The sequence below is a fragment of the Myotis lucifugus genome, unplaced genomic scaffold, assembly GCF_000147115.1.
Source record: "Myotis lucifugus unplaced genomic scaffold, Myoluc2.0 scaffold_53, whole genome shotgun sequence".
In the NCBI taxonomy this organism is placed as follows: domain Eukaryota; kingdom Metazoa; phylum Chordata; class Mammalia; order Chiroptera; family Vespertilionidae; genus Myotis; species Myotis lucifugus.
The window spans coordinates 1,149,365-1,170,738 of record NW_005871101.1 but is presented as its reverse complement, the minus strand read 5'-3'; the positions used below and the strand labels follow the sequence as shown (position 1 = coordinate 1,170,738).

General features: G+C 39.6%; 1 protein-coding gene across 1 annotated transcript in view; it reads right to left on the bottom strand.

Annotated features, from left to right (window-relative positions):
• Window positions 1-21,374, bottom strand: part of PLD1 (phospholipase D1) — a 131,001-nt gene that overhangs the window by 90,634 nt on the left and 18,993 nt on the right. Inside the window, exons 2-6 of the mRNA XM_023753885.1 lie at window positions 7,773-7,963; window positions 7,383-7,510; window positions 2,988-3,133; window positions 2,656-2,761; window positions 1,339-1,404 (exon numbers count right to left, since the gene is read on the bottom strand). Of these exons, the coding sequence (XP_023609653.1) occupies window positions 1,339-1,404; window positions 2,656-2,761; window positions 2,988-3,133; window positions 7,383-7,510; window positions 7,773-7,932 (606 nt within the window). The 5' untranslated portion in view covers window positions 7,933-7,963. The remainder of the gene's footprint in view (window positions 1-1,338; window positions 1,405-2,655; window positions 2,762-2,987; window positions 3,134-7,382; window positions 7,511-7,772; window positions 7,964-21,374) is intronic.

The following is a 21,374-nucleotide window of genomic DNA, read 5'->3' as shown; positions in this document are numbered from 1 at the left end:
GAAGCATCGATCAAATGCTCAAACCTCAGAGGGAAGGTAGGGGAGGGTGGGGGAAAGAGGGAGAGATCAACCAAAGGACTTGTATGCATGCATATAAGCATAAGCAATGGACACAGACAACAGGGGGTGAGGGTGAGGGCATGATTGGGGGGTGGGGAGACAATGGGGGGATAAGAACACATTTGTAATACCTTAATCAATAAAGGGGGAAAAAAGAAAAACAAAGAAGAAATTGTATATGTTATTGTTTTTTGCTAAATACACGTATGCCTTGAGAAGAGGTGAAATATCCTCATTTTACAAATGAGTAGAGAAAACAGAATGAATTACCAATCATCTCTGAGGGAACCATCTGATATTAAATCCACTAAAACACTAGGACACTTTGCTTTTCAGAACCTCAAGGAGGAAAAGAGGAATTAAAACTCCTGGAGGAAAAGGAAGCTATCTAAATATTAACTCATCCAGTGTGATCATATAGAATAGGAAGAGCCCTGGCCAGTTTGCTCAGTAGTGAGAGTGTTGGTTCTTGGACCAAAGGGTCTCAGTTCATTCAATTCCCGGTCAAGGCACCTACTCTCAAGTTCTGCACAGACACCACATACATTCATCCAACCCCACAGCAATACAGTTCATACAAACACAGACACAAAATCTAATAATCTGGTGAATTCTCAGTTACCTGGACCTTCAGGTAAGTGAAGGCTAACTCTTTAAAAACACAGCACCTTCAAGGGCCTCTAAGCAGAGCTCAGTGTTTTCTGATATCCTCTGTAAGCCCACTCTCTCACTCTGTGTGCCTCCCAGCTGCTTGCAAGTCCTACCATCTCTTATTTTCCAATAGTTTCTTTTCTCCCTAGCTTTTCCCAGCCTTCTCACTTTCACACGAAAAGACAGGCCTTTCATAAGCATCACGGGCCGATCAGATGGCATTCACAGCATGCTCCGTAAAATCTCTGGGCATTCAGGTCTGCTCAACTGTTTTCATCACTTCCTACTTAAAGTTTTCTCTTAAGGGTTGGAAATGCTTCGGGACTTTATTCTGGAAGCCTGAGGAGAAAAGTAGGCTGATTTCTAGATAATCTAGCCTGTAGCAGCATTTCAAGTTCATTTAAATCCACTGTTACAGACATATCAGTTATATTTCGTATCTTAAAATAGCATCACCATAACCTAGATCCTTTCTGTCAAATCAATTTTGTGTTTGTTTCATTTATTTTAACACAAGGAATAATCCAAAAGTGGATACATATACCTGCATTAATAAAATGACCCAAAATTTAGTTGACAATTTATGATTTTATATGTTCAAAATTTAAATCACTAAATAGTACTTACTGTTGCATGATAGTTTCTATACATGGGCATTTTTAGTAGCTTTGTCAAGTAATCTTCCAGTTGTTTCTGTAGATAAGAAATAACATCATCACACTTACAGAAAAATTTAAACAGTGACAATAATGTGATCATTGGTCCATCTCACCTTCTGTAAGTTATTCAATGATTTATTAATGTTACCACTAGACAAGGAATCCTGAATAGTATTAAGAAGTTATTTCCATAGTTCCCTTGAAGCGTTATTTAAATCTCTTCTTCTTAAATTTTTACATACTTAGGTCTAAGCTGCTGACAAGGCCCCAGCAGTATATTATTTTAATTTTCCATAATTACTAGCACAGGACTTGCCCATAATAGGTGGTTTTAAAGCATTTGCTGATCTTATAAAAAAAACTTGAATTTCCTCAATGCTAACACTGAATTTACTGGAATATGTACTGCAATTTTTAAATAGATTTTCAGGGGGAAACCAAGGGGGGAGTTAAATAAAAAGAGACTTATAAGTTGTACTCTGACTGCAAATATGTTCAGGTGAGAGGGGGTGAGAGGGTTGTCAACTGTACTGGCTACGATGCATGCTGAAGTACCAACTGTTAAAGCCATAGTTTATCGTTTTCAACTGCACTTGCGTATGTACACATGGTAACCCAAAACCATAGAATTTTATTTGTCTAGGTATCTTCGAAGGTATGTATTCCAGGTTCCTAACAAGATTTTAAACAAGATGACAACTACAAAGGGTAAATCAAACATCCCTTTCAGACTATAAGAGTTTCAGATGGCAAAACAGAACTAACATTTATTTGTGAATTTTCTAGTAAAAAATTAATTTATCCTATGCAGGACCACGTTACTGAAGTAGAGCAGGCCTAAGGTTTCTGTCCTACTGATGTACATGTGCAACTCTATCCTCCTCTCCTCACATATATATTCCCTACATATATTTAGGTCAAACTACTCAAATTCTGAAGCCAATGCATGCAAATGTATGATTTAAAAAGAGACGATCTCAAAACTCTCAATAATGAGCTCAATCTTGACTGACAATGAGCCCATAGAGGTCCCTGCAGGGAAGACAGCTTCTTCACAACATCACTCCTACAAAAGGAGACACTTCTGGAAAAATGTGACCTCCCAGGGTCAGAACAGCTTGGGGGACAGAGGGTTGCCTAACTCATCCCAGGGGGGAATCACTAGCCTGTGTGATGGGTCAGGGGCTGCGAAAAATGCAGCCAGAGCCTCCTCACCCAACAGTAGATCCATGTTGCTACACGGCTGCAAAATTAAGTGCTGAACTAAAGAACTTGAAGGACTTACCCTCCTGCCAAGGAACTGTTCTTCTTTCATCGTGTTTTCAGAGGAACGGGGCAAGCTTGGCATCTCTCGAGGCTCTTCTTTGACATTCTGTCTTCTAAATGTGTGTCTGAAACACACACACACAAACACAGTGCACACATTTATTAGATTATTCTTTGAGCCACGGCTCTCTAATATCTTTCATGAGATGGCTTATTGTTAGAAGATAGTAGGTTCCATTTAATAGAACATATCTGCCAACAATGGACAGTTAATTCATAATATGAATAAAACACTCTTTCCACTCAACTTGGACATTTGGGTAACCTAATAATTAATTCTGAAACAATTACCTTCTGGTGGGAATGGGGATTCGGATAAAGGCTTTGTACTTGAGCAGTTCTCTGTGAAATTCTTCAAAATGCTTGAATTTCCTTTTAACTTGCCATTTAAATTCCCCATGTGTTAATTCAATAGTGTAAAGATTGATACTCCGTGCCTACAGAGATAAATAAAAAGGATTGGTATTTTAGATAACAACAAAAATTCCAAAATCTTTCAATGAACAATAGCTAATTAATAAGTAACATGGAAGTACCCTTAAATCCAACCTACTTATTTTGTTTAAGTACTTAAGTAAAATGTTTAAAAAAACAACTAATTACAGAATAATATTCTCTTAAATGTTCGTCTTATAATATTCATAAGATAAACTCAGAATCTCACTAAAGACAAACTCCCACAAATCCTATTGCTCCAAACTCACAAATACAGACACAGAGAGACACACACAGAGAGACATGCACACACACCTGAAACAAGAAACCAAGTCAAGGAGACAGTGAGTGAAGGGCCTACTTAGCCATCAGGGATTGTCTAAAAGTATGAGCAGTGAGCAGACAGTTGGAGGGGTGACAGGGAAGCTGGAGGAATGCATCCCAGGAGCACTACATTAGCCCACCTTTTGCCCTTCACAAATGGCATTATACCTTCTTCTGAAATACATTCCAAGGTCCCTCCTTGTCTATATCTCCCTGCCCTGAAGCCCCACCGGCAACCAGGAAGGTATAGGTGCATTAGAGGGAAAGAAGCACAAGATCTTCCTACACTCAAAATATTTTCCCCAGCAACTTAACCAAAATAAATCTTCATTTAAAAATTCAAAATTATGTCTTATGAAATAAAAATATATCTTGGTGACTAGTGAATTATTTCAATCAGAAGCTAATAGCCCTGGGGGGTAGGGATTTTGATATAGTAGAAGGTGTCATGAGATGGAGGGATATTTACAAATAAAGCACAGAAGATCTTGAAGATCCATAGTGTTTGGGGTCGGGGGGGAAGGTGGAGAAGATGAGGTGCGGGGAGGGGAATAGGTACTCTGGATCACCTAGAGGTCACTGGGCCCTGCCAGGAGACTTGGGCATCATAAATGTTGGGGATGGGAGAGAGTAAATGTCTCCTACTCTGCTAGTTTATCCAGGCTCTGGTGTCAGCAATCCCATGAGTGATTTCTGGCCTGTGGCCATTCGTTACTGGTATTTGGCATATATTTCAAATTTCTAAAGCACGACCACTCTGTATTGATGTAGTATATAAAACATGAGCATGAGAGTCTATTTAACTTGTGCTCTTAAATCTGAAATCCAGCCATATCACTGGTAAATATTCAAATGTAGCACTTGCTTTGCATCTAGTTAGGATCCATGATGGTTACTACAACTACAAGTTAAAGGAACCAAGTTCTAGGTCTAATATTATATGCTGCCTTTCACCTTGCATCATCCTGCATCGTGCTTCACAAAAAAAAGGGTGCAGGAAAACTCAGAATGGCCAGAAACTTTGCATTCAAGTGAAAAATGCTCAATTTAAGTCAAATAAATAAGAAAAATTATGCAATTTAAGCAAGCTGCCACATTTCTTAGGATTCTACTTCCCAGTCTGAGAAAACTGAATACTTAACCAAACATTGCAAATGCCTAGTTTTATCCATCACCCATAAATCCTATGCGTCTTGTACACTAAATTTCTTAGCAATTGTGAGGCAGTAGGTGCAATGGAAACAGCCTGCCACATCCTTTTTGAAAATTTGAAAGGACTGAAATCCTTTGGTGCAGCCTACCAGCTGTGAAGCCTCAACCATGTGTGGGACAACATCCCAGCAGAATTACTGGAATTCTTTGGAATTGGAATAATTTGAGAAGTCTTAATAAAGGAACTGCCTGCCAGTGAAGATGTTGCAGGGATAAGAAACCATAAAGACAGGACAGTCACCTGGGACTTGTGAAGGCATCCCTGGTCCTGAAGGTACAAGTGGCAGGACAACTGGCAGGACCAGGAGCTAGAACGGAAGGAGAGAGCCGTGGAAAGAGGGATGCTTTGGCGGGGAGATGGGGGCCTTTGGTCAAGGGACACAGCCATCCTGGGTGACCTCAATCTCCTATCTGGGTTCCCCAAGAGGACACAAGCAGAAAGAAGGTTGGGGCAGGTGGATGGAGGAGCTAGAGGGGCAGGTGGAAGATTGCCAGCCTGGGAGGGCAGGTGATAACATCTGTTTCATCGGGTTGTCACAAGAGTGAAAAGAGAAGTGCTTAGCCATGAGCTGGCACAGAGGATGTACTGAGTCATCAGAAAAGGGATCATTTTATTTACCTGGAATCACATTCAATCTGCAAGAATTTAGTTCATATTTCTTAGTCAATGAAACACTAAGTAGTATATGGATAATCCTTAGCTTTCTCATACAGACTAAGGTAAAGAGGTGGAGGAATTAAGAAGTACAAATTGGATGTTATAGGGTAGTCATGGGGATGTAAAGTACAGCAACGGGAATACAAGCAATATTCTAATAACTATGTATGGCCTCAGATGGGCACAAGACTTATTGTGGTTGATAACTTAGTAAGATATATAGTGTAATCACTGAGATGTACACCAGAACTAATATAATATTGTATGTCAAATGTAATTGAAAAATAAAAGAAATAAAACAAAACAGAACTCAGCCAAACTCACTTGACTAACAGAAGAGTATATGCAAAGAGAGAAGTCTGTGGTTTGGTGGCTTCAATATTCATATAATAAAATATATAATATACTTGTATAATATTATGTGTATTATTATTAAATTTTCATAACAAGCCTAGAAGATAGGCACTATTATACCCATTATTCCAGCGGTTCTCAACCTGTGGGTCACGACCCCTTTGGCGGTCGAATGACCCTTTCACATGGGTCACCTAAGACCATCCTGCATATCAGATATTTACATTACGATTCATAACAGTAGTAACATTACAGTTATGAAGTAGCAACGAAAATAATTTTATGGTTGGGGTCACAACATGAGGAACTGTATTTAAAGGGCCAGAAGGTTGAGAACCACTGCATTATTCTGATGAGGACTCTGAGAAACTGAGAGGTTAAGTAACTTATGAGAGGTCACAAAGCCAAGGAATTCAACCCTGCAGTCTGGCTCTGAGGCCGCAGTTAACCCCCACATTGCTGCCTCTCAGTTTAAAAGCTGGTAGGCAAATAAGAAGGCAAATGTCATCTTAGAGACATTCCTGAGTGGTGGTGCTCAGTGGTGTACCAGGGAGATATGGACCCAACTCATAGGAAGAGCCTAGAGAAAGCATGTCAAACTCACGGCCAGCGGGCCACATGCCTCATTTAAATGGCTGTGAGTTTGACATGCTTGGCCTAGCTGTGGTCGGCAAACTGTGGCTCACAAGCCACATGCGGCTCTTTGGCCCCTTGAGTGTGGCTCTTCCTAAGCCTTAGGAGTACCCTAATTAAGTTAATAACAATGTACCTACCTATATAGTTTAAGTTTAAAAAATTTGGCTCTCAAAAGAAATTTCAGTTGTTGTACTGTTGATATTTGGCTCTGTTGACTAATGAGTTTGCCGACCACTGGCCTAGAGGAAAGGCTGCACACCAAGGTGGGTGGAAACAGCGCTCAAAGGGAAAACTTGTGCATGGGGCCCGAAGGACAGGTGCCAGGAACAAGCCAGAGAGGCAGGATCTGCCAGCAGGATTCTCTCAGCCGTACTTTGGGTAATGGCACTAGCCACTGCAGTATCCTGTTTTGGGTTTTTTTGTTGTTGTTTTTCTCTCAAGAGCTGGGTAGCATCATTCTATTCTTACTTAACAAGCACTAGGAAAGCTGCACTTACCTGGCATTCTAGGGGGAATGGTTATGCCCCAGGAATCCACATTGAACAGAAAACTGTGGAGTAAGGAAGACTAGGAGAGGCACTTTGCAATTTATTACTAGTAAACTTCCACATTGCCTTAAATGCCTTTAAAAAATATATATATATTTTATTGATTTTTTACAGAGAGGAAGGATAGGGATAGAGAGTCAGAAACATCAATCAGCCGCCTCCTGTACACCCCCCACTGGGGATGTGCCCGCAACTGAGGTACATGCCCTTGACCAGAATCGAACCTGGGACCCTCCAGTCCGCAGGCCGACGCTCCATCCACTGAGCCAAACCGGTCAGGGCTGCCTTTTTTTTTTTTACTGTATTTTCCAGGATAGGGAAAGAGGCATATGAGACTAAAGACTAAATGGGAAGAAAGCAAAACCTCCAGAGGTGATGAGGTCTTGGAAGTGATAAACAAAACAAAACAAACAAGCAAAAAGCTAAAACACAGGCATAGCTGGGAGAAAGAAAAATGGAAGTCAGGGTGTTCATTCGTACACATTGACTAATACAAGTTGAGTCCATAAAGGCGCTGACCCTTGTTGTAGACGTAAAGCGCTCCACTTCCAGAACTTGGGCTTTTATTGGACAGCCAGAGAGGTACGTCTGTACGTTAGGCTCCTTAAATCCTTGAGTCTTATAAATAGCAGAGAAAGGGATATACACTAAAAAATAAATAAATAAAGTTATTGCAAGAACACAATGATATTGCAAGAATACATGATAGTAGCATAACTTGCCTTTTGCAGGCATTTTTTTTAAAAAAATCGTAATGTGCAACGATGAGAAAACAGTTAACGAAACAGTCTTAGCCCAGTGTTATGACATCAGCGAGGAAGATCAATCATTTGCTGGTTATTTCAAATCTGTGCTCTGCCAAGCCACCTGATAAACTCCCTTCTCTTGGCTCAGGCCCTCGGTCTTTACCTTCCTGTGTCTTGGGATCGCTGGGAGACACATCGTAGTCCACCTCCTCTCCCTCAAAGTGGAGCTCCCGCGTGTCCAGGTTTTCTATCAAATTACTCATGTCAGCAGCGATTTTCTGCAGCGCAGATATATTTACTATCGGCTCAGTTTTCAGCGACATGCTGGCTTCGGACAGGGTAAAAGCAAAGGGGCTGGGAAAGAAGAAAAGGACTTATGATTTTGGTCAAATAAAATCCTATTTGCAATTTAAATCCAGGTTTAGATACAGCATATAGAAACAACTCTATGTAAGCCCCAGGTATCTCAAACAACCTCTCAATTTATCTTCCTGTTTAACATGAAAGGACTCCTAGCTTATAAAGTAAACTGGAGTTGGATACCTAACTGGAAACTAGCAAGATAAAGAAATACCACACTGAGAAAGGTTAACATATATCTCATCCAATTTTATTAACCTGGATAAGTGAAGAGAGACTCAAGGGGAGATTGGTTTGGGAATGATTATTCAAAAAAAAGGGGAACTGATTAACTCAAATACATGGTAAAAACAAAAGAACATAAGAAATAAGCAACTTGAAATATTATTTTTAAACTTTATTGTCAAAAGTATTACAAATGTCCTCCTTTCCTCCCCATTGAGCCCCTCTACCTTGCTCCCCTCCACTCCAACCCCCAGGCCTTCACCGCATATTGTCTGTCTGAGGGTTATTTTTCTAAAGAAAATGTAGGTCATTTTATAATAATTTCAATATGTAGATTTTAAAATAATTTTGTGAAAGCATAACCTTTCTACATTTCCTCTGAAGGTGACATTCGAGGCAAGGTGTATACTAACTTTTTGAGATAGGTTTTGGCCATTACATGAGTTATACTGATGTACACGTCTTGAAAGGTAATTGATTAATATACCTTTTCCGAAAGATACAAGAGGTGCTAGAATTAGACTTCTCTCCTTTTTTAAGAAAACTGGTTCTATTTCATTCCGACATTTAATAACACAAGTCGCTGCACATCAGTACCCAGGGAAGAGGAGTTCATATCGATTTCATTTTTCATTTAAAATACTGAGATTTAAGCCTTGAGCATTGTCATCAGAGTTGGATGAAAAATCTGTCTTGCCTGAAATAACCTCTCTGTTACAACCAGGACCTAAAAGAGGAGGGCTCTCATACCTGTAACTCCTTCACACATGCTCATCCATTACTGCAAATCACAAACATTTACTGAGCACCCATCATTCACTCTCTGTGAGATGCAATGAGTGAATATGCAAAGATAATAAGGCTGGTCCCCATGACTAAGGAATGTCTGACGTGGGTGAGGGAAAGAAGCTACATAACCTCAAATTCATCCCTGGCCTCCTCCAAGGACTTGGCCTTCTTGAGAATGGCATGTGCTGAGTGAAAGACAGCTGGGTTTTGTCCTGCAGGTGCTATCAAAAAGCTGGAGGGCTCTACAGGAAATGCTAAGAGATAGTCTCTGGAAACTTGAGCAGCATTTAATGTAACTCAACAAGTCTGTAAAACCCTATACTGCTGTGACTGATAGAAAGAGATCTTGGCTGGGAGTAGAAGAGAGTGATTCTGGTTTGGCCGGATATATATAATTAACATAACTAAGTTATATCTGAGCTATGTGATCAATCACGTTTCTTTTTCTGTGTTGGCTGAAAGGAAGCCTGGAGCCAAATCTGTGGCTTACTATTAGCAAAATATAGGACTCTCCTTGTCTACATTGCTCCCCTTCAACATTCTCTCCCACTTCGAATTTATATTGTCATAACATACTATTACTTCGCATCACCTGGTTTAGTGATAATACTTTATATGCATTATTACATTGAGCCCAATAATAAATCTGTGAAGGGTTATTTCTTTTGAAGATGACAAGAGTTTGTCATCCTTCCTTTAGAGATAAGGAAACCAAGGCATTAACAGATTAGGGTAACATGACAAATACTTTGGACAATCTGGTCCAGGTCATGTAGGAGAAGGGATCTGAAAGCAGTTCTCTCTGATCCAAGAGTTGATGTTCTCACCCTTGGTCTTTATCTTCCTGCATATTTTGTGTAGATATATAAGTGCCCCTGGGATAGATGGAAGTTTTAGTAAAGCACATGTTCGGGCAAGGAGCAAACTCAAATGAAAAGGAGAGGAAGAAATGGATTTCTCCTGCAGCTCAGCACCAAAAGATGAAGCCATTGAAACTCTCAGGGCTTGGTTTCCTCCTCTATAAATTAAGGAGGTTGAGCCATTTCATCTCTAGAGAACCTCGAACATTAAAACCCTAACTATAGGAAAAAGATGCTATAAATTGTTCAGCCTTTCTTTACAATGTAATTCACATAAATAACCCTTCTCCTGTACCAAGAAATTAAACCAAGTAGTTTTCATATAAATAGAGGAAGCAGGTGGCAGAATGTTCTTTAACCTGCATAAGTTAATTGAAGTCTGTTAGGCCTCCATTAAGGAGCTGTTGTTTCTACTCACAATTAAAACATTTATTTCCTTCCCTCTCCATTCAACAAACACTTATGAGATGCTGATCATAACCCAGGTCTTGCTTTATTTAAAATGCAAGGCAATGAAAAACTTTTAGAGGAAATGAGACAAGGAAAAACAATTAAGAAATTATATCATCTCATTGCTGTTTGTGAATTCATAAAGCGTTTAGGTATTTTCTATTGATTAAATGGACTTATGATTAACTCTGCCAAGGTTCTTAGCATAGCAAAGGAAAACAAGGGTTACTCCAAATGACTTTCCCTTTGGACAGAGTGTTAATGTTAAAAATGAATGTTAAACTTAAGATGTACAGAAACCAGAATAATCCATACACGGTATCTAACTGGAATAAACACTACAGAGTCACTGGATCAAGCTAAAATAAATATCTTATTTCTGATAGAAAAGAAACATAAACATGTGAAAAATTTAAAGGAGAATGAGAAAAGAAACACAGGAATCCTCTTATTTATCCTCAAGTGTTTACTTGTGCTAAGCACAATTTTAGCGGTTATTTTATTTAATACTCACAATGATGCTACCTGGTATTTATGATTGCTCTGAAAGATTTAGTTAAGTAACTTGTCCAAGGCAGTCAACTTGTGTCAGTGTTGAGTTCATAAAGCAGACCTGTCTGACTGAAATCTCATGAACTTGGTTACAGAGGTTCAAAATACTAATTTTATGTTATAGGCTTGAATGTCTATAAATTAATCTTTTATATGAAATTTAAATTCTATAACAACAAAATATATTCTCTACTTTCATCACCAGATCTTGGAAAAGACCCTAGTAGCCCCCCAGTCATTACAATTATGGAAACAACATATCCCTACAGCCTCCTATATTTCTTCTTAGCCTTTGATTTGTATGGTTCATAATATCTTATAAGATCATGTGGAATTTCAGTGAACCCAAAGGGTTTACAGATTTGTTCATGCTTTTTTTCTGAAGACTTTACCATTTAATAATGAAAAGTGAACCAAATGATTTGTCCATCACTGCCTTCACTTGTGTCCATGGTTGCTTAGTGTTGACTCCTCAATCAACAATTGCATTGCTGGTATCATTCTTAAATATCAAGCTGTAAGGCCATCTATACTCCTAGTCAAATCTTCATTAATTAGCCCTGTTTTCTGTCAGCTAAAATAATCTATAATAGTGGGTGAGCAGCTGCCACAGTTACAGCCTATCTTAACCAGAAAGAGGATAAGGGCTGCAGTGTTTACACTTGAGATAATGTAATTGATTTTGTTACCTCCTTATAAAATTATACTGCAAGATTATTATCTCTTTTGGTACCAAGTAGAGATGGTGCCCATGGAGCAATAACCGCAGCTGTGTTTTATTTCTGTTTGCATCTGTATCTGGGAAGTAAATAGGGTTGTGTGTTTTTTTCTGGTGTTGAATACTGGAATTAAAAATCTTTGCAGGGAACACTTAATTACCTCCAGTTTTTCAGTGTTGAAATCAGAGAAAGCTAGAGATTTCCTCTGATCTTAATTTTCAAAACGATTGCGAAGTAGAACATCAAAGGGAGCAGATATTTTCCTTTCCAAATAGCCCATACATAAACATTGCCTTAGACAAAATACAATAATAAGATTATCAGCCGTGACTATTAATATTAAAATAAATATTAGCATTAGCTAATATTGGCTGAGTATGTACCATATGCCAGGCATTGTACCAAAGAAATTAATTGCATGATCTTATTGAATCCTCACAACAATCTTAGGAGCTGGGTCCCATTGTTACCCCCATTTTTAAGATGAGAGGCCTAGAGAGGGTGGGCAACTTGCCCAGGGCTACTCAGCTGGGAGGTGATAGAGCTGGACCCACCCTGGTTTATCTGACTCCAAAGTCCAGCTATTTACCCAGCCAGAGGTGGAACTGGGGGTGGCAGCAGGGTTGACACCAGAAGACTCCACTCCTTATTTTACATATACTTGGAATAAAACAATTCAAAAGGGGAACAGCAATAACAAAAAACTCAAGATTCATTCTGTGAAAATAACTGTGATTTACTTCTTCTTTTTCTTTTTTTTTCTTTTTTAATCCTCACCTGACAATATGTTTCCATTGGTTTTGGATTTTTAGAGAGAGTGGAAGAGAGAGGAAGAGACAGGGAGAAACAAGGCCCGGGAGGAGCCTGCAACCGAGGTACATGCCCTTGACCAGAACTGAACCTTTGGCCCGCAGGCTGACCTCTATCCACTGAGCCAAACCGGCTAGGGCTGTGATTTAGTTCTTGCTTTCCTTCTAAAATAACATGCAAAAGTCCCTCATTGGTTTTCAATATGTTATTTGTGCTTACGAAGAGAAATAAATACAATGGATTTTTAAACCAAAAATCACATCTTAAGGTATGAATGTACAATGAATTATAATTAGGTCATTTAAAACCAAACTGAGCCATGAGGATTTCTTGTTTTCCCATTTTTCATGATGATAAAATTAATTGGTGGATCCATACTCCATCACCTCCCCAAACACATATAGCAATGATTTGTATAGAACTGACTTGTTCCCTGAAATGCGAATACCTGTGGATTCAAGTACTAAACTCAATCTCTAGCGATATAGTAAGTCTTGGATAAATATTTCTTGAGTTTAGCCGACTTTGGAAAAAGTAAATGATACCATATTTCACATTCCATTATATATTTTGAGAAAATAACACATTGAAAAAAAAAATGACTTGATGTTTACTAGATTTTTGAGGGTTGTTTTTTTTTATAAAAAAGAACATTAGTTCCACAAATATCTATAAAGGGCTTCCTATGAACCTTGGACAGACAATAATATGTCAGTGATATAAGGGACAGGTCAGATGACCTAGCTTCATTTTATGCTTATCATCAGTGTAACCTGGGCAATTAACAATCTCCCAGGGTTCAGCTTCTGTTCTATGAAATGGACACAGTGTAGACTTGCTATTAAGCGTGTTAACCAAACACTGTCTTCCCTCTGGGCTTCATATTTAATCTGATCTTGAAGCCACCAAAGCCCAGTGAACTTCCACATACTTGGCTTTCTTTCCTGGTTTCCTATCAAAGTCTCCATTTGGCCTAACACTGACACTGCTTCTTGTTCTGAGATGTCAAAATTGGAGATGATGGTGTTAAATGATCTGGACTTCCTGGCTCCACAGAACAGGATTGGAGCCTGTTCTCTCGTTTCCCTACCTAAAGACAACAACAAATCTAGTTATACAAAGCATTTTTAGCGTTAAATCATTTCTCGATTCTCATGATTTTGCCTAAATTCTTTGACCTCCTTGTTTGGCCTTTAATCTCTACTATGAGCTTTCTTAGTCCTTTCCTGTGATATGTCCTAGGGTTAAATAGCACCCTATTTGCAGTACTAACTAGCTTATTCTACTTCATCTCAGTCATATCTTTGAATTCAAACAGATGTTTTGTTTCCAGAGACATACCCAAATGTTAAGAGAAATACCCAAATGTTAAGAGAAATTTATGTCTATTTCAAATATGAGTGGATAGGAAAATATTACCTGTTATTTATTAAATGCCTACTTTGGGCCAGTCATTGAACACATATTACAAGTATCACTTCTAATCTTTACAACAATCTCAATTAGAATCAAGGATGTGGAGCCACAGCAGCTTCCTGAGGCTGTACCATTGGAGGGGTGGGGCTGGCCCCCATGTATGGACTGCACAGGATGGCTCTGTCCCACCTGCCTCCCTAGCCTCTGCCACTGGCTCAATGGACATCCCCATCACCACCACTCTCACCTCTTTCCTAACACCCCCAGCCATTGTCCTCCTTCCTGGCTGAGGGCAGGCCCTTGGCACAACCTCTATGATGTGCCACGGCAGGAGCTCCAGTGACTGCGGTGCCCGGGCTCCACCCACCTCTGGCTAGACCTACAAAGACACTGGCTCATCCTGAAACTTCTGAATTCAGGGAAAATGCTGGAACCTGACTTTCTCAGGAGTTGTGTGTGAATGGTTGTGGGGGTGGGGGTTGAGGGGAGGGAACCAAGCCACACAACCTGTGAGAATAGGGTTGTTAAGGATCTGACAGATGTATGCCTCTCTGCATTCCTCCTTGCCTGACTGAGTCATGAGGATTTCTTGTTTTCCCATTTTTCATGATGATGGAAAATTAATTGGTGGATCCATACTCCATCATCTCCCCACACACATTATACAGCAATTATTTGTATAGAACTGACTTGTTCCCTGAAACGCAAAATTCATAAATGTGGATTCAAGTACTAAATTCAATCTCTAGTGATATAGTAAGTCTTGGATAAATATTTCTTATGTTTAGCACAGCCAGTCTGGAAGCTATCCTATGTGACCAATCAACTAGCTGAGTTTTGTGAAGCTATGTTAATGCACTGTCTTGTGTATATCCTTGCCTCTCTTCTCTTCTCCCCTCACTCTTGCTATCCTCAGTAAAGCCTACCTTAGTTTGGGCTCTATTATCCAGGAAACTTGGGCTAGGAACCAGCCCGGCTAGGAACCATTGAATTATCCTATCTCCTGTAGAAATCCATTTTGTGCTGAAGTAAATAGTAGAAATAAAAATCAGCTCATATAAGATCAACCAAAGGACTTGTATGCATGCATATAAGTCTAACCAATGGACACAGACAACAGGGTGGTGAGGGCATGAGGGGGGCAATGGGGAGATAAGGACGCATATGTAATACCTTAATCAATAATAAATAAATAAATAAATAAATAAATAAATAAATAAACTCATATAGTACCTACTTACGCTGCCTACAAGAGACCCACTTTAGCTTGAAAGACACAAACAGACTGAAAGTAAAGGGATGGAAAAGGGTATTTCATGCACATGAAAACAAAAAAAGCTGGGGTAGCAATACTTATTTTGGACAAAATAGTCTTTAAAACAAAGACTATACCAAGAAACAAAGAAGATCCAGCAATTCCACTTCTGGGTATTTATCTAAAGAAACCCAAAGCACTGACTCAAAAAGACGTTTATTTCCCTATTTTTCACTGCAGCATTACCAAGAACCAAGATATGGAAGCAACCTAAGTATCTGTCCATTGATAGACTAATGGACAAAGAAGAGGTAGTACATAGAGACATGAAATATTACATGGCCCTACAAAAAGAATGAAATCTTGCCATCTGTGACAACATGCGTGGACCAAAAGTGTATATACTAAGTGAAATAAGTCAGACAGAGAAAAACAAATACCATATAATTTCACATATATGTTGAATCTTCAAAGCAAACAAACAAAACAGAAACAAACTTGTAGATAGAACATTTTTGTGGTTGTCAGATGGGAGGGTGTCTTGAGGGGATGGGTGAAAAAGAAGAAGGGATTAAAATGAGCAAATTGCCAGTTATAAAACATCACAGGGATGTAAAGTACGGCTTAGCGAATATAGTGAGTAATATTGTAAAAACTATGTATGGTGTCAGGGTACTAGCTTTATTGGGGTGATCACTTCATAAGTCTTATAAATGTCGAATCACAATATGTTGTACACCTGATATGAAGATAATATTGTGTCTTAACTGTAATTTAAAAGTAAAAAGTTATTTTTTAAAAATGACTTTAAGAAAAATTTTCTTTCACTAGCTCTGAATACTAAATAAAGATTTTTCTTATTGAACACAATGTTGCTTTTGAACAAAAACATGTCGATCACAGATCTATAGATATTAATTCAAGGGTTTTAATATAATCATTTCTATTGTTATTGATTCTTTTTCTTAATACTGATCTTTGTATCTCATGATATCAGTCCCATTTAGCTAGAAGAAGCTATGTTCCCTCATATTGACCTTGTTAAACATTAAAATGCTTTCCAACTGTTTAAATTCTGACTCATTTTTTTCACTTTCCTCCAAAGGAATGAGCAAACAATCTGTTAGTGTCAGTTTAATTAGTGTTTCAATGATCCATGAATTTCACCTATGAGAAGAATGAAACTGGCAAACACATGGGTAAACTCCTCTAGACATTCTCTGGTGCTGATGAGCTCTCAAATTTTGTCACAGCTACTGGCAAACACGGCAAATCTCAACTTTTTACCTATGTGTAATACTTACAAAAAATGTTTGTTGAGGCAGCAGAGTACCATGGAAAATATATAATTTTGAGTCAACGAGCTTGACTTATGGTAAAACAAGTTATTTACAGCTCTTAAGTCTCAGCCTCCAAATGTGTAAAATGGAGGTAATACTATTAAAATAAGGAGTTGTAAGAACTAAATGGTATAAAGTGAGTGGCTTAGAGTTTGGGCTATAGTAAGTGCTGAAATAAAGTTTGTAGGTCCTATATCTTCAGCTATTCTAAGATCTATGAGACCTCTGTCCAATATCCATGTATCCATACCATAATTCAGTCTCCTCCTGAATACAGGAATTAGCAGCCAGAGTTGTATTCTGGAGATGGTCTTATGTTGCCCACTGTAGAAAACACTGCTACAAACATCTAGAAACAAAATGGATTAAACTAATGTAGGTGCTCCCTTTCCCACTACAAACATAGAACTGCTGAATAAATTGTAATCATTTTTAGAAAATATGTAGTGAAGGATAAAAGCAGAGAGAGCAGCAACAAAAACAATAATGAAGGAATGCTTTCAGTTTCGAAGAATGAAGAAACAAATTAAAGTCAGATGGATATACTGGAACTGAAGCTGAAGAAGCCCAAAGGGTTTTGATTTTGGATAAAGGGTCTGGGATTACTTTTCTGTCCCCACATGGCTGTTAGCAGACATGATCTCAGGACTATGGAAGGCAGGGGCCTGGAAGTGAAACTCCTATAAAAAACCTAGAGCCATCAAGAACTATACTATCTGTATAAAAGAAACCAAAAGATGTATGCCCAGCAGCCCTGGGAAGAAACTACATGGAATTGTGGTAACTACAAAATAAAATTTTACATCAAAATTATCCAGGATCACAACTTCTGGGTTTTAGTAATGGAGGAGGTTTTGCTCCTATTAGATGAGCCATTCCACAGATAATGACTATAAATTCTGAACAAAATATAAAAAAAAATAGCTGCCTAAAGAACAGTCAAAAGCAAGCAGACACTGGAAGGGAATTAATATTTGGAAGAAAGGAATGTTACTGTTTTTGTCTAAGGGCAGACCCAGTCCATGCCAGTTGGGTAACTAAAACTCAGAAAATCCATAATCTCCCTGGCTTGAAGAACCACAGAACAGGTTTCATGCCAATCACAAAAGCTGAAAAGTGAAGTGGGAAGTCCTGGAAAGAAGAGAGCCACACAGGGGGGTGGTGTCAAATTCTGCATATGCTAACCTTTGATTGAATCATGCAGGCAAGGGGTACACTCCAAGGCAACTCAGATCGTACTAAAATTACTCCAACAGAGATTTCTGCTACTGCCCACCACAGGGAATATAGAGTTTGTAGTATAAGTCCAGCCACGTTAAATGCCTACTTTTTAAAAAATCCACAAAAAACACAAACAAACAAAAAACTCTTGAAAGAAACATAACTGAATCCAGAGTTTCTGCAATCTATTAGTCACATGTCACCTACACTTACTAGACATAGAAGAAAAAGAAACATGTGATGTGTTCTGAAGAGAAATGGCTATTGATGGAGACCCATCCTGAGATGCTGAAATTAGTATCTGACAAGGATTTTTAAAGCAACTCTTATAACATGTTCAAGGATATAAAGGAAACAGCTTTTGATGAACAAACTAATAGAAAAATCTCAGCAGGAAAAAAAAAAAATCACTAGATGGGCTTAACATCAAAATGGCAATGACAGAAAGAGCCAGTGAACTTGAAGACAGACCAATAGAATCGGTCCAATCTGAAGGGGAAGAACGATTTCTAAAAAATGAACAGACAAGATTAAACTCTAGTGTCTAGAGATGCACACTCAGGTGACAAAATTATAATGAAACACAAGGGTAGTGATGATTGTGGGCATCAGGGGGTGGCACTGAGACAGAGCATGTGAGAAGGGCTTCCAGAGTGGCTGGCAAAAGTCTGTTTCTTGACCTGAGTAGAGGTTACAGAAGTGTTTGATTTATAATTATGCACTAAGCTATACATTAGGCTCTGGACTTCCCCCCACCCATGCATGTTCTCCTGTTACTTTAAACAGCCCCTCCTCCACTTCTCTGCATGATGAGACTTTCCACACTCACTCTTGCTAACACTTTCCTGGATCTCCTCCACCCCTCCCGCAAATGTAGAGGTAACATCTCTCTTGACTAAGCTTTGCAGCACTTGGCTTCTATGTCTCTGGTGGCATAGAAGTATCTCAGAAGTTTGGGAGCATGCCTCATGTTCTCTGTGATACTGTAAACTTTTAGGGACAAGAAGCTGGGTCATCCCCATTAATATATACAATAAGCACTCAAAACTCTTAGCTGGATTTAAAAAATTACTAGTCAATTAAAAATTAGGTGAGAACTTTGAATCTACTGGGTTTAACCTGTTACAAGATCCCCATGTTCAACCCCCACTCCTCTCCCCCAATCCATCCTTATTCACTCCTTTGGCTTATCTGTAACCAAGGTACAGGCCCTGAGTAGCCACCTGGGTTTAAAACATGGGTTTTTAATTCTGGCTTTGCCTTTTATTAGTCTTATAACTAGTAACCTCTTGCTTTACTTATATTACTCTGGGTTTCTCTGAACCTCAGTTCTATCATCTGTAAATGAGGCTAACCTTACCTAATACAATGGTCGAGTACTGCATGTAAAGTACTTAACCCAGAACCTGACTCAAAGTAAGAACTCAATACATAGTTGATATTATAAATATATGGTTACTATTAGTACCATTACTAGGAAAGGTACATCAATCATCAAATACTGATACGCTAGCCAAGTGGAATGAAAAAAATAAAACATTGGTAACAGACACTAACCCAGAAAAGTAGGAAATTCAATGCATTTGTCATTCCTTTCCTCTCCATCACACAAATCCCAGAATGACCATGTTTTGAACTTGTGTCCAGACTCTCCAATCCCATCCCCATGACTAGCATCACTATGTGATCACAGCCCACTTTCTCCTCTGAGCCTGGATATGGCCTCCTAATTCTTCTAACCTCTGCATGTCAGAGGCTTTAAGCTCCTTGTCTTCTCTGAAAGAAATCAAGTCTGATCTATCTCATGTCTTTAGCATTTGTTAGAAGAAATTGATTAAATTAAGAGTTAATCATACCATCAATGGGCACTATTTTACCGTGTGTGTGTGTGCGCACACACACACACACACACACGCAATCCAATTCAATGAACCTGTATGGCACATGTATTTGGTGGTAGACACTGGGTAAGAATTGAAGATACAATCTTTTTTAAAAAATATATATAGTTTATTGATTTTTTACAGAGAGGAAGGGAGAGGGATAGAGAGTCAGAAACATCGATGAGAGAGAAACATCGATCAGCTGCCTCTTACACACCCCCCACTGGGGACATGCCCACAACCAAGGTACATGCCCTTGACCAGAATCGAACCCGGGACCCCTCAGTCCGCAGGCCGACGCTCTATCCACTGAGCCAAACCGGTTAGGGCAGGATACAATCTTTAGAGTGATAAAATCAGGATATAACATCTGGTCAGTAACATCTATTACACATGATAAACTTGTTATTTATTTGGTCCAACCCCTTCAATGCACTAAGAGGAAAGAGGCCCAGGGTCATGCAGAGAAAGCAGAGGTGAGCCTAGAACTCTTTTGTACCCTGCATGCTCGCACAAGTCTGTTTCAGGAGCAGATTTTTTTTCCCCATATAATGCAGCTTTGGACCATATCCAGGGTGTGTAAGAATGACGACCAGACAGACAGGATAAACCACTTCTGTCTCAGCTGCAGCCAGACTCGGCTCAGTGGGTGTGGACAGGCTGCCAGCCTCACTGGTTCTTGCGCAAGAAACAGCCACTCCTGTGACTGTGACTAAGGAACAGAGCTTTCCAGTGACACCTGGCTCCGCCACATCTGGATCTCATCAATGCTAACGAGAAATGGCAAACTGAAAGACAGCCTGTCAGACTCCAGTGAACAGCAGAGAGGCAGTGTGTACCAGCCGGCCCGGCAAGCCAGCTTGCTTTCCAATCGGGCTGCGTTTGGGGGTTTCTCAAGAGACTCAGGATGATGGTAAATCACTCTGTAAGCATTGACTGAGCAACCACAATGTGCTGAGCACCGTGCCAGGCTCTGGGGATACAAAACGGCCTCAGGCATTTACCACACCGTGAAAACACGGGCTTTGGGGAAGGAATTTCTCAATACTCCTCTCCTTACCCTATGTATTCGCTTCCTTCCCAACAAAACTGGAGAAGAGGGCTCCTCCTCCCACCTCTCCTGTCTCCCATCTGTGTTTGTTTCCAATCCTCCTCTCAACACGCCATTAATCAACTCCCTTATCAACCTCCCTGCTCTCATGGTTTTCTCCTACGACCATTAAAACATTCTCAAGCATCTCAATTACATGTATGTTCCCCTCTACCTCTCCCTTCTCTCTCGCTGTGACTTCATAATCAAGCTTTCAAAGGTATTATGTTTCTTTGTTCAGCTGGACTGACCAAACGTGCTCTATGCTGTCTGACCGCTCAGCCTCCCTAAGGGCTGCTCTCTCTCTCTCAGCTTTGCCTTCCTCCAATTTCCTCCTTTGCCTAATTAAAGCCTATCATTCATTCAGATTTGCCTCAGGCCCATCTCCTCCAGCAAGCCTGCCCTGGCCTCCCAGGCTGGTTTGGATGCCTCTCCTCGGGGCTTGTACGGCATCTCGGTAAGTTCATTGAGAACATTCCTTCCCATTTGGCCTCTGTTTCCTCTAGAAGACTCGCAGTTCCCCGAAGGGAGAGGTCATCTCTAGATCCTTAGTTCCTAGTGTCTACTGAGCTCTCAGGAACTGTTTGAAGACCAAATGAGAAATGAATAAATATGAGTAAGTTCTAGAACAGCTCACAGTACAGGGCGAAACAGGGAACCCGTGCATAATGCTTTCCAGATTACAAAAACACTTTTCACATGTGCATTTTATTTGCTTTTCCTAATCCTGTAGGGCAAACAGCATTTATTTTTTAATCCTCATTCAGCCGAAGGAGCAATGATTCAAAATGATCA